The sequence below is a fragment of the Cervus elaphus genome, chromosome 5 (genome assembly GCF_910594005.1).
Source record: "Cervus elaphus chromosome 5, mCerEla1.1, whole genome shotgun sequence".
Classification (NCBI taxonomy): domain Eukaryota; kingdom Metazoa; phylum Chordata; class Mammalia; order Artiodactyla; family Cervidae; genus Cervus; species Cervus elaphus.
In genome coordinates, this window is record NC_057819.1 from 120,639,883 (window position 1) to 120,656,938 (window position 17,056).

General features: G+C 46.9%; 1 protein-coding gene across 5 annotated transcripts in view; it reads right to left on the reverse strand.

The window, feature by feature from the left end:
* Window positions 1-17,056, reverse strand: part of PECAM1 (platelet and endothelial cell adhesion molecule 1) — a 62,340-nt gene that overhangs the window by 19,189 nt on the left and 26,095 nt on the right. For all 5 annotated transcript variants that reach the window (XM_043905046.1, XM_043905050.1, XM_043905051.1 and 2 more), the window contains 7 exons: window positions 15,287-15,562; window positions 10,970-11,257; window positions 10,036-10,143; window positions 8,515-8,542; window positions 7,766-7,842; window positions 5,170-5,223; window positions 4,099-4,161 (listed from right to left, as the gene is read on the reverse strand). In XM_043905046.1, the coding sequence (XP_043760981.1) occupies window positions 4,099-4,161; window positions 5,170-5,223; window positions 7,766-7,842; window positions 8,515-8,542; window positions 10,036-10,143; window positions 10,970-11,257; window positions 15,287-15,562 (894 nt within the window). The remainder of the gene's footprint in view (window positions 1-4,098; window positions 4,162-5,169; window positions 5,224-7,765; window positions 7,843-8,514; window positions 8,543-10,035; window positions 10,144-10,969; window positions 11,258-15,286; window positions 15,563-17,056) is intronic.

A 17,056-nucleotide genomic window follows, 5' to 3' on the forward strand; every position in this document is an offset into this window, starting at 1 on the left:
GAATGGGGACCTGGATCCAGCTTTCGGAACTCCAGGCTCCGGGGCGGGCGGCTTGCAAACAGTGCTGTGATAAGGCTCCAGGACACTGCCCAGGTGCATCAGTGCTGTGTGTGCAATCCTCCACAACGGGCTCAGCAGAGGGAGGGAAGGGACTGGGCAGCCAAGCCTGGGGGCCTGGACACTCCTGGGAACCTCACCATCTCCAGGCACATAAAGGGCTCCCAAGGGACCTCTGGTCACCTTGGGGACGCTCTGACACCCTCTGGATCCGAGGAGCTGCACTTGGCTCCCTTTCATCGCATCACTCTGTGTATCAGCCAGGGCACAGGGAGTTTTCACTTCTTGGTTAAGCTGTCAGAGCTGCAGCTGCCCCAGTGGTACCCCCCACCCCTGCCCTCCTGGCTCCCCTGGGCATGTGGACGAATTTGCAGCTCACTCAGAGCTCTCCGCCTCCTCCCGCTGCTCCGAGGCAGCAGCTGCCTGCTAATGACTAAACCAGGCCAACAGGCTGTTTGTCTCTGCTGTCAGGGATGTTTCCGGAGGGGCTTTGTTTGGGCTTCTGTTTTTCTCTGTTCAACAGAGAAAGAGATGGCTTCAACGTCACGGGGTTTTCCCAGCAACTGGTCTCAGAGCAAACAGGCTGCAAACCGGGATTTAACGAGTTCCTTCCCACCCCTCCTCCACCTGCGAGTGACCACTTGGGCAGCCGCCAGCCACGGTTGGAGCTGGACTGGTCTCTTTTCCTTCCTCCAGCCCGTCTGTAGAGGAGGGAGGCCTGGACAATAGGGAACTGGGTTGGCCAAGACCAGGTCAAGTCTACCAGTGGCCTTGAACCCACCGTCTTCTCCCTACCTAGTAACGTCCCACTCCCCACCCGCGGGAGTGAGCAGGCAGACACCATCCTGGGCTGGACTCCCCCACTGCTCCTTAGCTGTTGAGAAGGCTGTGTCCAGAAAACAACTGGAGTCTTCTAGAGACTTCCCATTTTCACCCTAGTCTGCCGAGGCCCCTGCAGGCCACTCAGCACTTCTGTGCAAACTGGGGAAAGTCCCCACAGGGGTTCCAACCCCGCAGCTGCATGACTGGGCACGAAAGCACCCCTGCTTCATCCGGTCCCGGGAATCCTCTTGTCCCTTCAACCCCTCCCTCCCTACCTGCAAGCAAGAAAACCAGATGCTGCCGACATGGAAAGCCTCCCCAAGGAATGGAAAACAGACGCTTTCCCGAGGACAAAGCCCTGTTTCCTTCTTCCTGCTTCAGTTTCCTTCAACCCAGAGCCTTCGAGGCCTTATATACAGGCCTCAGCACTCCACCTCGCCTGGCTCTCTGGGACCAGTATGAGAACCTCGAGGGGCCAGGGACTTCCCTGGTGGTCCAGCGGCTAAGACTCCGAGCCCCCAGTGCAGGGGGCCCAGGTTCGATCCCTGGTCGGGGAACTAAATCCCACATGCCTCAATTAAGAGTTCGCATGCCACAACTAAAGATCCTGCATGCTACTGCAGACTGCAACTAAGACCTGGCACAGCCAGATAAATAAATAATTTTTTTTTAAGAGATCTTCAAGGCCCGAGCCCAGGGCAATCACTCTCTGCTTGAGCGCTTGGTGGGGCATGGAGGACAGCGGACTTTCCCATGCACATGCAGCCCTGACCTCTTGTTGAGGTTCCCTTTTCCTTCCAAGCCTGAAGCCCCCTTAGGAGGAAGTGAGCTGTTTACATGGGATGGAGCCCACGAGGCACAGGGATGGAGGACCTCAGGCCAGACCCGGGAAGGCTGGCGAGGAGCCTCCCTAAAATCCCATCAGCCACAACCCACCCAGACTCGATTCTGAGCCCTGGCACCGTCCCCTCTCAGGCTCTCACATTTAACCCGATTGAACCAGGCTCCCCCTGAGCCTGTGCTCCCAATTGCATGCATCGTGAACATCCATGCAGTTGTTCAGTCAAGAAACATGTAGAAATTCTGTCTCCCTCAACCTGGCCGTGAATGTCTCGCCCAGGGTTATGATCTGACTCTAACATATGTCCAGAATCTACCTGTTGCCAGCACCTTGGCTCCATCCCCATCTCCTCTCGCCTGGCTTCAGTTTTTGTTCCCTTTAATCCGCCCTCCATACCAGTCCTAAGGACCACAGGATCTCTTTTAAAGAAGGAAGTTGGCTGCTTAAAGGCTTCCAAAGGCCCCCAGTCTGGTCTCGGTGGACTAGAATAGAAAGAGAACTTTGGTGGCCCCACCCGGTCCTTCCAGCTGCATCTGCCTTGGCTCCCTCTCACTCGCTCTGCAGATGTTTAAGGATCTGAAAGTGTCATTTAAGGATCCTTTAAGGTCTTCTTTCAGATCTTTAAATTAGCCAAGCTCAAGGCCACCTCCCACTGCCCTGCACATCTCCTAGTCCTCCTAGCCCTCCTTCCTCTTGGCGGGGCCACCTTCTCTGTGCCCTTCAGGCCCCAGCTCAAAGGCCACCCCTCCGACTGGCCTTCTGGGACCACCCAGAAGAGGCACCACCTTGCAGGCCTTCTCCTCACTCCCCACTCTTCCCGCAAGCTCTGACTCTAACCCGATACCATCTGCTCATCCCTGACTCCCTCAGAGGCTATACCTCCATGAGAGGGGGACCACATATGTCATCCTCGATGCTTGTGCTGGGGCTGCTCCACCATGGGCCCTTAATTTGTTAACCCAACAAGCAAATCACTTTACCATGAAACAATAAGGGGGAGAGAAATTCAGGCCAGCCGTGGCCCCCACCTCTGCCCCCATCTAGCCTAAATATAGAACTGGGACACCCTGTGTAGGCCAGCAGATGGGCAGTATCAGCTCAGGGGCCAGGCTGACTGAGACTTACAGGCCCCATGGCCCCGTGGGGCAGCACCTAGCCCCAGGGGATGGCCCCGCCTAGAAGGTTCCACACACACATCTGCAGACATGGTACCTGGAACTGAGCTAAGCAGAGGAGGAAGGAAGGACCCACAAACTTCTTCCAGATCATGGAGCCAGAGAATGCCCTCACTGTGTGGCTTTGGCTGAGGCGACAGAGGCGTGATCTGCAAGGCAGTCCCGGGTGTGCCAGGCTGAGTGAACACGGTTTGGCCTCAGCCTCAGCAGGAAGTGGGGTGCTTGGCAACAGTCCTAATGAGCTTCCCAGCAGGGCAGGAAGGCTGGATGGCTGCTTCCTTGGTGTGGCAGCCTCTGGGGGAGCTGAGGAGGCTTAGGTAGATATGCATGTCTTTTTGTGGTGCCAGAAGCAACTGAGATTGATGTTCTAGCACTTCCTGTGGACTTAACCCACCCTGAGTCAGTCTCTCCAGCGCAGGACCAGAGACAGGGGCTGGTCCCCCAAACCAGCCTGCCCAGGAGAATCACACACAGAAAAATAAAACCCAAGGTCTAGGTGGCTCAGTGGTAAAAGAATCTGCCTGCCAATGCAGGAGACACAGGACGTGCGGGTTCAGTCCTTGGGTTGGGAAGATCCACTGGAGGAGGAAATGGCAACCCACTCTAGTATTCTTGCCCGGAGAATCCCGTGGACAGAGGAGCCTGGCCAGCTACAGTCCATAAGGTTGCAAAGAGTCGGACACGACTGAGCAGACACACACACCCATAATGCTGGTGCCACTGTTTCTGTGGAGAGAGTCTCTGCTTTCAAAAGCCTTTGTCCCTTAAATAGCCAAGCCCTTGCTCGCTCCTTCAAACACACATTTCATTTACACAAGTTCAGTCTGTAAGCAATTTTTTTTAAGGAAGGTACTGGACTGGGGCAAGGGGGTTCCCTCTGGAAGAACACCCAAATGCCCAGGGGTGAGGCAGCCTACAAACAGTCTTTTAACATGCCCATGTCTTAGCACCTAGTAACTGCTCAATAAAACACACCCATCTTTAGTAGTATGGTAAATAATAATGCAATTGTCTATCTCTAAGCCTGGATGGCAGTCACTGCTCCTGCCTCAGGCATGTTCAGCCCGCCTGTCTGCTGGCCACCTCCCTCCTGAGTGACGAGGGTGACTGGACTCTTGCCCCGGGGCCACAGCATAGTCCAGTCTGGCATCTACACCCAAACAGACAGCAAAATGTGGGGGATCCCTCGAGGGATGGCGCTACCTCGGTGAGGCTCCGGGGAGGTCACTTCCACTTCCGTGTACTCCACGTCCAAGGTCAGAGGCTCTGCTCGAAAGAAACACAGCAGCCTGTGGTTAGACAGGGTCTCCCTGGGTCGGGGGTGCTGGGGCGGAGACTTAGGCCACATTAGAGGTTTCTACTCATATGATCAAATTAATCGGTATTTTTTAACGGGGAAACCGGACACAGGGTTAATGCCACTCCAAGTGGATGAGAAAACTCAGGCTGAGTGAGGTAGTGAGGAAGCCCGCGCTCCCAGGATGTGGAAGGACCCTCCGGGTCAGGTCCCACTGTTACCACAGTGGGCAGACTTGCAAAGTAGATACAGAATCCAGCCAGCATGGGTCACGGCAGTTACCTCTAGAAGCCCTCTCCTTGACCACAAGCACAGAACACTTTCTCCAAGACGGTAAGGATCTCAGGAAATGAGGAACGGGACCCCCAACCTCAAAGTGCTTGAAGAGTGTGAGGCATATGCATGGGAAATCAAGTTACACCCAAAACGGAACTTCCTGATCTCAGAATGGGCTACTAAACAAGTCAGGAAGCTCTCCCTTCTCTTGAATAGCAGAGGCACAGGTGTTTTTTCCAATATATTGAGTTACTGCAAACCATCACATTGTACACTTTAATTTATGCAATGTTATATGACAAGTGTATCTCAGTAAAGCTGGCAAAAAAAAAAAGTGTTAAGAGGCTGGGGTGGGGAGAAATACACATAGTAGAAATGTTCTTTTTTTTCTTTAAGGATAATGGGTAGGTATTTATTGAATTGCTATTGTTTACATTTTATGCATGTTATACACATTATTTTGTATCTACTAAATGTCTAATAAAAATGAAAAATACACATGAAAAATAAAATAGCACTGCTGCTTACTTTTAAGACAAGTAACAACAGATACTAGATGGTGTCTTTGGAAAAACCAAGAGCCATCTCCATTTAGAAGAGGTGAGGAAACAGCCATGGGGTCTGAACAGTTTTAGTTATTTTCCTAGGCATCTTTGACATAAAAGCAAAGGTTTCTAATTTTTAAAAAATTAGATAATTACCTTTATTTTCATTTAATGGCTTCACTGAATGGTTTCCAACATCTTCATTGTAACCTAGTTGAAAAATAGCAATCATTGTGAGAGACCATGGAGTTCCTAGTTTTCTACATAAATTGTAAACAACTCAGTGCCACTAACAAGAGAAGTCCAGGCCAAATTCTTTAGTGTAGTTGGCAACCACAGTGTATCTGGGTTCTGAATACCCTCCCAGTGCCCCTAGGCCCCATCCAACCCACAGCGTGGTGTCTTTCTAAAACCGGTGTGATGTCCACCATCACACGGGACAGACACGTCTATTTATGAACTGTTCAAAATTCAGAATTGTTCACTAGAAGCAATTTCAAAGGAAAGTAAGCTTAATTCTAGAAGGGATGAGTCAGTGACAAGAAGCGTGAAGGATACTGGTGAACTAACCCTTTCTATCTAGAGAACTGGGTCCATGAGAACATGGTTTAAAGATACTGCAATACCTCAGGCTGCCACCTGTGCAAGGGGAAAATTCTTTGATTTTTTTTTTTTTTAACCAAGTTGTTCTTTATTAGAAAAAATTCTTATGAATGCTATAAATACTATCCCTGAAGAGCACATGGTTTTCCATTCCATGCCATTATGTATTTACTAATTACTATCATGATTACTGGGCTTTCCAGGTGAGGCGGTGGTAAAGAAATCGCCTGCCAATGCAGGAGACGCAGGAGGTGTGGGTTCAATCCCTGGTCAGGAAGATCCCCTGGAGCTGGAAATGGCAACCTACTCCAGTACTCCTGCCTGGAAATTTCCATGGACAGAGGAGCCTGATGGGCTATATCCCATAGGGTTGCAAAGAATAGGACACAAGTGAGTGACTGAGCATGTATGCACTTTGTGATTTGTGATTACTAACATATATTTATAAGCTAAAATAATCCATGCAGAGAAAAATATAATAAGAATTGTAGTAGTTCATGCATTTTAGAAATTTGAGAGGAAATTCTATTTTAATATAAGTATCAGTATTTAAAGTATCATATCTTTGTACTTATGTATGTTAATCGCTCAGTCGTGTCCAACTCTTTGCCACCCCAGACTGTAGACTGCAAGGCTACCTGTCCATGGAATTCTCCTGGTAAGAATATGGGAGTAGGTAGCCATTCTCTTCTCCAGAGGATCTTCCCAACCCAGGGATCGAACCTGCACTGCAGGCAGATTCTTTACCGTCTGAGTCACCAGGGAAGCCCATACTTATGTACACATAATACATATTACCAACAGAACCCACTTTATACCAGAAAGAGGTATTTTGTCTATAGCATTGGATTACTTTTTGCTAAACATCCACCAAATTTTTCTGAACAGAGTTTCTCAAATGACATATTTGCTCTCTTCTCTTTATTGGCACATTACTTTTATTATGACAAATACTTTGTTTTACTTTTTAAAAAGTTTGTGATTCTGTACAATAGGAATTGCTCCTTTCTCAAAAGATTTCTCAAGACTTCCCTGTAAAGAGGGTATTCTAAAAATTTCTTGTTTTGTGGGACACTGTTATAAAATTAAAAAAGAACATCAGTGTTCAACTCCCAAAGCTATCTGGGACAGAACTCTTGGTGTGATGTAATCATGGCCCACTCTGGGAAAAAGCCAGCACACCTGCTAAGGGCTTGAATAATTTTCTCCAAGATCTAACGGGATTAAGAACTCCCTGGGGCTTCCCTGGTGGTCAGGTGGTTAAGAATCCCCCCTGCAATTCAGGGGACCCCAGTTCCATCTCTGGTCTGGGAAGCTCCCACATGCTGTGGGGTAGCTAAGCCCACACATCACAACTACTGAGCTTGTGCTCTGAAGCCCACAACTATGAGCCCATGTTGAGCAACTACTGAAGCCTGCATGCCCCACAGCCCAGGCTCCACGGCAAGAGACACCACCACAATGAGAAACCTGCACATCACAACTAGAGAGAAGCCCCCACTCTCCACAATGAAAGAAAGCCTGCACACAGTAATAAAGACCCAGTGCAGCCAGTAATAAATTTTAAAAAAAAGAAAATAAAAGAACTCCCAGAACTGGCTCCCGGTTGAGCTGACTCTCAAACTTGCAATAAACCTCACAACTAAGTATTCTTTGATTGTAGCACTTCTTCATTTTAAGTGCACCTACTAACAGTGAAATCTTTATAAATTCGTTTCCCATTGTGGCAAGTTTGAAATTGCCTTGTGCTTGCAGTAAATAATTTCATCTGAGATGTTTCACCAGTGCCTTCATTTCATAGCTGGTTTCTATCTTACAAATGGAACATGATTACACGTGGGCAGTGTCCCGTGTTTGAAAAGAACTCACGTGGTTGTCCACAGCACTGTAATTATTCCCCACCTTTCGATCCTTGGGATATTTAAAAGGTGGTGAAATTAGAACACTATGTTCTGCCTTTCTTCTGAAGTTTTTGTTTTGCTTCCTAGCCCACCACCCAATGACTGATTAGATTAGGCACCTCTGCCTGAAGCCAGAGTTTCCCGTCCAGCCTCACCCTACCGCCCACGGATTCTGCTTCTCAGAAGGATAGGAAATGGGGAGCAAGCTTGTAAAAACTCTTAACAACTGCACAAAACCATGATGGTACCATAATGTCTGTCGGCTTCGGTACTGGCATCTGACGAAGTCTTCTCATTGTTGGAGTTCAGAAGCGGTACGGCTGGCCTTAAATTGAAATTTAAAAAGGGAAAAAGAAAGAACATTTTTCTTGGCTCTAACTCCAAACTAACAACATCGTCAAAGAAAGAGCATGAGAAAAACCAGGAGGAGTTTTCTGCAACGAGAAAATTTCACTCTCTTATTTGGAACTCATGCTTTCTTCAGTTCTATGATTATCAGACAAAAACCTTTTAGCCACTGAAATCAGTGTCCGGACCAAAGGATGCAAGGACACGAGGAATCCTTTATTGGGTGAATCCCATGAAGGGAGGGGATTCCTTATCCTGTGTTAATGTTTTCTCTCAGGAACAGAGAGATAGTTTCCATATGTGGGGAGTTTAGATCTCAAAAACAGTAAGAATAGTACAACCATTGTTTAAGGAAACTCTATTTTGCCAATTAAGTTTAAAAATTTTAAATTCCATCTACCACCATAATTTCATAAGGAAAAGTGTAGAGAGGACATGATCTCAGAATAAAGCCATTCCTTCTCCTGAAGGACAGTTGGCAATCTTACACACACACACACACACACCACCCCTCCACAGCTTGCACTCAAGGTCCTAAATTATTTGAGTTTGCCAAGAACCACTGAAGACTTCCTAATGACAGATATCCTTGCCAGACAAGTCTATCCACACCCACAGATGAGCCTCCCCTCTTCCAAAAGACACTGACCTGGACATCTCCACCGGCATCTGCTTGGCTTTAAAAGACAAAGAGAAGAACCAAAGTCAGAATAAAGAACCACATCCATTATCAGATGGGAACACTCATTTCAACCATATTGGACTTCTTTTTTTTTTTTTTTAAGATTGAACACCCATAAAAAGAGAAAACAGAAAGCCAAATATAAGTCACAGGTGTTTTTTTTTTTTTTAAAGGAATACAAACAAATAAACAAAGTAGGTCTTCTCTTGGTCTCACACCAAGAGATTTCACATCATTTCCCCTGAAATTGGCATTTCAACCATTTCAACCAGGAGCAACTTCCCTTCGTGGAATGTGGCAAAGAGGAAGATGATAGCACAGGAGACAGATGAGCCAGATAAATGGGTGACTATCTCTTTGCTCCAAGACCTTTCCCAAAGTAAAGGTTAAATCAATCCCCATGCTTTGAATCCCAAACTGGCCTGAGACAAAGGCCAGACTGACCCTGAGGAAGCGGTTTGTCCTGAAGACCATTTTCCCGGAGGGGCTGCTTTGAAAAAAACCCGCCTCATCGCATCTGGTCCCTCCTGTCCCCAGCAGCAGCCCCAGGGGTCTCCAACAAACCTGCCTTATCTCAAAAAAAATGTTGTAGGGCTTCCCTGGAGGGTCCAGTGGTAAAGAATCCACCTGCCAATGAAGGGGACGTGGGTTCGATCCCTGATCCCAGAAGATTTCACATGCCTCGGGGGCAACAAAGCCGGTGCGCCACAATGACTGAGCCTGTGTTCTAGAGCCCATGAGCCGCAACTACTACTGCCTGCTCACTCTAGAACCCCTGCTCCGCAACAAGAGAAACCACCGTAGTGAGAAGCCCGTGCAATGCAGCAGAGTCGTCCCCTCTCCCTGAAACTAGAGAAAGCCTATGCAGCAATGAAGAACCAGCACAGCCAAAATAAATAAACAAAATTTGAAAAAAAATTATTTTTTTTGAAGACTCTACTGATGCTGTGCCCTTTTGCTTGAGTCTTGCTTACTGGACTGATTCCTCAGTGTCAGTGGATAATCCCGGCTTCCCTCCCTTGTATGGCTAACCCCAAGTATAGGGCAGAAATCGTAGTGCAACCAGAAGATTGACCGGGAGGCATTCAGTGTGTGTGTGTGTCGGGGGGGTGTCTCCACTCATGCCCAACTCTACCAGCTGTCGGACTAGGTGTGGTCAAAGCCCCACACAGAGGGCTACTTCTGATCACATGTAGATGCAACATTTCCCCCCAAATTTGTCTTTTCCTGGGAGCCCAACTCAGAAAGCAAAGGCTTTCACTCATGCCTGGCTAACTCCAAGGGGCAGTAAAAGCTCACACCCACCAAAGCCAACATCTTTGGTTAGGAAGGTGACACCCCAGGAGGAAAACAAGTGTCATCAGCCGCATGCCCTCAGCTCCCACTGGACCAGGGCACAAGCTTCCCATGAGGCTGAAGCCCCTCACCTCCATGGCAGGTTCCCTGGCAGGGCAGCCTGGCAGGATGGAAGGAAAGGACTATGCTCACCCTTGGCTTTCTTCAGAAAATAGCATCTGGCTCCAAATACCAAGGTGGCGATGATCACTCCGATGACCACCACTGCGATGAGTCCTTTCTTCCAGGGGGCAAGATAGACTGGAAATGAAAAAAAGAAAAAAATTAAAAAAAAAAATATGTTTATCCCTCTGCCAGCAAGAAATAGTACAGCCTTACGCAACAAATGGGCTTCCCTGGTGGCTCAGATGGTAAAGAATCCACCTGCAGTGTGGTAGACCTGGGTTTGATCCCTGGGTTGGGAAGATCCCCTGGAGAAGGGAACGGCTGCCCACTCCAGTATTCTGGCCTAGAGAATTCCGTGGACTATAGAGTCCATAGGATTGCAGAGTCGGATACGACTGAGTGACTTTCACTTCACCTCACTTCACTTAAGCAACAAATAAGACTGATTTTTATATCCTTGTCACTCTACCTACCTACCTACCTACCTACCTCTGAGTGACTCTGTAGTAGGTGCAGAAATGTTTGTTTCTGCTATAGAGTCAGTGGTGACCTGAGGGGACCATAGGACTGAAGAAGATGCTTTTTAAGCTGTCTGTTCACCCCTCTTCCCTCTCTATACATCATCCTCTACCCACACAGGTGGGCCCCTCTAACCATGTCTGATCTGCATGACCCACTCCCCTCAACCATAGGCGGTCCGTGGGTGGACTCTTGATCCAAGTTGGTGTCTCTGCACCAAGAAGTTTGTAATGAGGACTGTGTGGAGTCCTTCTAATTTTTTATCATAATCACTTCCTATTTCACACTTAATTTGAGTGGACTTTTGTTACCTGCCACCAAAGAGCCTGGTGGATGTTAGTCCCTTAGATGCACTAAGTTCCCAGCCAAGTCCTCTTACATGCGCTTTCTGGCCTTGAGCTTGCAGCTCACACTGCCTTCTGCTGTTGAGACCTTGACTTACCTCTGACGTTCAGTGTGTTGCTTGGGCTCACGTGTTTGGAAAGGTTGGCTCTGTTGGAGGCCGTGCAGTAATACTGTCCCTCATGCTCCTTGCTGGCCATGGGCACGTGCCAAAGGACCTGGGTGGCATTTGAGGTTTCTTGGTAGAAGGGTTTGGTCTCCTTTCCTTTGTAAAACTTGTACGTGATAGGACCGGATCCTTCCTTCACGGAGCAGCGAAGCACAAGGGGCTCCCCAGACTCCACCTCCTCCTTCAAGAGGATAGAGAGCTGGGCTTCATCCACTGGGGCTGGAAGGCAGGCAAAAGATTAGTGCTGAGCAGAGAAGTGGGCAAGGGGAGGAACATGACATGGCCACTGGTCACTGCCAGCCTTCTGTAATCACGACTCGGACTTGGACTTTGCCCTTTACTCAAGTCTCTTGTGTTACCCCACATTCTTGATAGTTCCTCCCCCAATGAGCCCAGAAGGGAAGCAATGGACACCTGTCCTCACACGCTGATTAGACACAAGAGGCTAGGGACATCCCCCGGCCCCTTCATTTACCACCTCAAGTACTGGGTTGGACATAGATGTTATGGAAAAACTTGAACAAACCTTTTGGCCAATCCAATATTACTGACCACTCAGCTTAACTATACGATTAGCTTATGTGTTCTATTGGGGTCTACTCTGGGTGTTTGTATGTGTGACTCTGTGTGTGTGTGTGTGTGTGTGAGATATTTCTCTCCCTCTGCTTAACCCAGATGCAGGGCATTTCCAGATCTTACAAGCAAATAACCTTGACACACTGCCTTCTCTAGCTCTTGTCCTGTCTTTCTCCTCCTCTGAATGATCTAAACCAGTTGCTTTCACATCCTTATTTCCCACTTCCTCGTGAGCTTGGGAACCTGAATTCTGTCGCTTTGCTTCTGAAACTGCACTGCATTTTTGGTTTTGAAGAAACTCCAAGGTCACCTGATTCCCAACTAACTCCTCCCCGAGTTTCCTTAGGTCAAATCCACATTGAATGTTCCTCCTGCCTCCCGTCCTTGGCCTCCCCACGGCTTGCACCTGTCACCCAGCCCTTCCTTTTCGGCTTCCCCTGGGCTCCTGTGAAGCCTCACTCTGACTCTCTTACCTCCTCATCTGCCACTTTCTCTTTATTCATCAATTTTTGCTCCCTAAATTCAGACTTTCTGCAAAATTCAGTCCTCAGTTTGCCATCTCCCTTCTCATCTTTGGTGATTTCACCTACATGATAGCTTCTATCTGCACATTTAATGCATAAACACATAGCACCTAAAGCTTAGATACATAGCTCTAGTCCAGGTTACTCCCTTGAATTCCGTGTCTTGACTTTAACCTGTGCATTTCCACCAAGAAGCCCTGCCAGCCTCTCACTCCCAGCAGATCTGAGCAGAACTCACCTTCCTCCTATAGCCTCTTTTACTCCATGTCTAGCCACCAAAATTCTGAGCCTAAACTTCCCAAGCCTAGTCTTCCCAAGTACGTTACTACTAGTGCGAGAATGAGCTGATCAGCAGACCAGGATCTGATTTATGAACCACCCTCTTGTGAGTGCAGGGGGTGGCCAGAAAATGGAGCTACTGATCCAACAAAAGGGAGCACCTGGCCTGGCATGGGATGGCAGGAGTTGATCACAAGGAAGGCTCCTGAATGGTGCAGCCTGCCTGACAGCCTCTCTTCTTGTGAAGGACAAGCGGGGGGTGGCAAGCCAGGCTTAGGAGCCAGACGGCCCGGCCAGAATTCCCAGCATTGCAGGCCACCAGCTGTTTATCTTAAGCCCTAGTTGCCTCATTGTAAAATAAGGATGATATGAATATAGTGCTCACATGGCTATTGTAAGTGTGAATGGGACTAATTTACTAACTTAGTTCACACAGGGTTGGACATATGATCAGCGCTCATAAACATTAGCCACTAATATTGACCCACTTTATTTTTTTAATTCATTCATTTTTGGCAGCACTGCATTTTTGTTGCTGCATGCAGACTTTCTCTAGTTGTGGTGCAACGGCTTCTCTCTGAGGTGGCTTCTCTTGTTTTGGAGTGTGGGTTCTAGAGCATGTGGGCTTCAGTAGCTGTGGCCCACGGCCTAAGTTGCCCCGTGGCATACGGAATCTTCCCAGACCAGGGATCCAACCTGCATTGGCAGGTGGATTTTTAACCACTAGACCCCAAGGGAAGTCCAATACTGACCCGCTGTAAACCAAGAGTTTCACATGGGCTTCTACGTTAGCTTCTTAAAGCACTGTAAGGTTTGAAGTCCCCACCCCTTCTAACTGATGGGACCAGCAGGTGAATCTTCCCAAGACCCAATTCTCAGCATGCCCTCCTTCCTTCTAGCTCTTCACTGCATACGGGACAAAGCCCCAGTTCTTCCGACAGCTGATGCCCTTCGTGGTTAGGCTCAGTTACTCTACAAGTTTATACCCAATGACTCTCCATTTCCAACCTTACTTTCCAGTCATCCATCCCCAGCCTTTTGAGCTACTCCACGGAGCCTTTTGATCACCTATTTGACTAGGCTAGAGACCATCTTGAGCCCTCTCTGCCTACCCATCATCGAGCCCTAGCTCCTGGCCCAGCTCTTCCCACTCAAGCGAGATGATATCTTTCATACCCTTAATTCCTATTATCATCACTGTAAGGAGAGTTTGCAGGAGAGTTAATAATGTGTTGCCTGGTCACATTTTTTAAATATTTATTTGCATTGTTATTCAAATATGTTAAAATGTTTCTTCACTATTTAATCAGGAGGTACAAAGAATATATCTTATTTTTGTTGTTGTTGTTATGACCTATAGCATGAGATGCTTATTAGATACCAATGCTAATTTGAGAAATACAGTTACTCAGTGAAATGAAGTCATTCAGTCATGTCTGACTCTTGGCGACTGCATTGACTATATAGTCCATGGAATTCTCTAGGCCTGAATACTGGGGCGGGTAGCCTTTCCCTTCTCCGAAGGATCTTCCCAATCCAGGGATCAAACTTAGGCCTCCCACATTGTTACTCTTAGGCTATACACTAATAGTAGGTTTAGAGATTAGGATTCTGGGTTTTCACTGCAGAGGACATGTGTTAAATCCCTGGTCAGGGAACTGAGATCTTGCAAGCCAACTAGTATGCCTCCCTGAAAAACAATTATAGGAGGAATTACTATCCAACTCAAGATGTCCACATGGCACATGTAGATAAGCAGTCCTTAAACAAAAAGGAGGAAGAGGAAGCCTTATTAAGCTTTTTACAACAAGATGCAGAACATCTCAGAGATGCAAATAATGGCACACCTAAGGCCTTCTGAAAGGCACAAGACCAAGGCTCAAGGAAAATTATTCACCCCAGGACAATGGTATATTTCTCTTGAGTATGAGAGCCCCAGGGACTGTTAGTCTGCAGCTCTGACTGCTGTGATTTCCACACATGACAGAATTTGCCCTGCCAGGGGTCCAGGGTCCATGGTAGAGAAGAGCTTTGATCTACATTTCCCCGAGAGGACTGTCAGTTCATCTAAAAAGGGGCAAACAGGGACTTCCCTGCTGGCTCAGTGGTAAAGAATCCACCTGCCATTGCAGGATACACAGGTTCGATCCCTGGTCCGGGAAGATCTCACATGCCACAGAGCAACTAAGCCTGTGTGCCACAGCTATTGAGCCTGTGCTCTAGAGTCCAGGCGCTGCAACTAATGCAGCCTGAGTGCCTAGAGCCCATGCTCTGAAACAAGAGCCACCGCGATGAGAAGCCACACACTGCCGCAAAGAGTAGCTCCCACTCATCACAACTAGAGAAGAGACGTGCAGCAGTGAAGACCCAGCACAACCCAAATAAATAAAGAACATTATAAAAAGGAGCAAGTGGAACTTCCCTGGTGATCCAGTGGCTAAGACTCTGCGCTCCCAATGCAGGAGGCCTGGGTTGGATCCTTGGTTGGGGAGCTAGATCCCATATGCCACAACTAAAGATTCTACATGCTGCACGTAAGATCCAGCACAGCCAAATAAATAAATGAAAAGGAGCAAATGCTAAGGGAACCTCAAAGCACAACTTTTGTGCTTCCTCAAGTTGGGACACTTTACTTATATTTCAACAGTTCACTTGAAAGTTTCTGAAAATAGATGATACCAGCCACATTGATTAACCACCAGATATTTTCCAGCCCCAGTTACTTGGGCTTTGGTCTTGCTTTGGCACGCATCATGTTTATGGACTTTGCACAAGTACCATCCACTTCTCTTGTCCACTCTCAAACCTTTGAAAATGTGAACTAAAACTGCAGTCCCCCATGGATTCTTCTCATAGCACAGAGACTTACCTATCACCTTGATTCGCAGAACTTCGCTGAACATCTTGGTGTGGGAATGGCAATTATCTGCACTGCACCAGTATTCTACATCTTTCATGGGTTTATCTCTGAATATTGCAGGCTCATTTGAGCCCATGCTCTGGTTTGCCACAGGCTTACTTGCATCTGAAAGCTGATAAAAAATGGGCGCAGTTCCGTTTACGGACTGACAACTGACTTCAATGGTCTGTCCTTTTATCACCTCAGACCTGGAGTCATGAAAAATCCTGGGCTTGGAAAGCATTTCTAGAATGACAGAGAGAGAGAGAGAGAGAACACAACAATCTGAGACAAAACATCCAGCCCAAGGTGTTCCTTCTGCAAACTCTGGGCTTGGCTTTCTCTATCATTGCTCTAATTTAAAATGCCTGCCTGGACCCAGAGATTGCCACACTTAGTGAAGTACGTCAGGTAGAGAAAGACAAATATCATATAATATTGCTTACATGTGGGATCTTAAAAAATGGTACCAAAAAAAAAAAAAAATGGTACCAATGAAACTATTTATAAAACAGAAAAAGATTCACAGATGTAGAAACAAACAGGGTTACCAAAGGGGAAAGGGGGGGAGTGGGAGGGACAAACTGGGAGACTTGGGTTGACATATATACACTACCATATATAAAAGAGGTAACTATTAAGGACCTATGGTATAGTACAAGGAGCTCTATTCAATACTCTGTAATGGTCTATATGGGAATAGAATATAAAAAGGAGTGGATATCTATTATGTATTACTGATTCTCTTTGCTATATAGCTGAAACTAATGCAACATTGCAAGTCAACTATATTCCAATAAAAATTAATTTAAAAAAACAATAAAGTAAAATAAAATGCCTGCTGCCATATCTATCTTCAGGGGACTCCTTTAAGATTCTTGAGGAGGGAGAGGGAAAGAGAATAACATAAACAAAAAAGGATGACACAAATTCAGGAAAAACAGTATAACCCCCTAAATATATGCTTATATTTTCACATATCTTATGTACACATACACACACATTCATATCTCTTTCTTTGTATTGAGAAAATACAGAAGAAAAATGTTAAAAAATATATATATAACAAGTATGCAACAATATATTTTTAAACAAACTCTCAGTGCTTCAGCTTCTCCTGATAGTTAAGTTTCATGCCTCAGAAACAAGAATTATACTAGGCCATTATTTAGAAATTAGCTTATTTATAAAGCTAATATGATGAAATGACCTCCTTACAAGAACTACAACACAATTACAATAGAATGACCCACATTTGTCTTGTATATTATTTCCTTGTCGGGTAGATGACCGCTAAAATCCTGCTTCAGTTGAGACTAAAATCTTGGCTGGGTTTACACTGAAGGACCATGACTATTGAATAAGAACAGTGACAGGGACAGCTTGACTGGCGTTTCACATCCCGCTACTCAAAGTGTGGTCCGGGGCCCAGCAGCACCAGCATCTCCAAGACGCTGGTTAAAGACATAGAACCTGACCCCAATCTAACCTGCGCTGTAACCAGGTGTTTTGTGCCCATTCAAGTCCGAGAAGCCCGGCCCTAAGTGGTCCAGATATCTACTTCTACCCAGTAGGGGTCCCAGCCCTTTGGGTAAGCCAGGAGAGGAATCAAAAACTGGAACCTAGGGACTTCCCCGGCAGTCCAGTGGTTAAGACTCCGAGCTTCCACTGCAGAGGGCGAAGGTTCGATCCCTGGTTAGGGAACTAAGATCCCATTTACCAGGCAGTATGGCAAAAAAA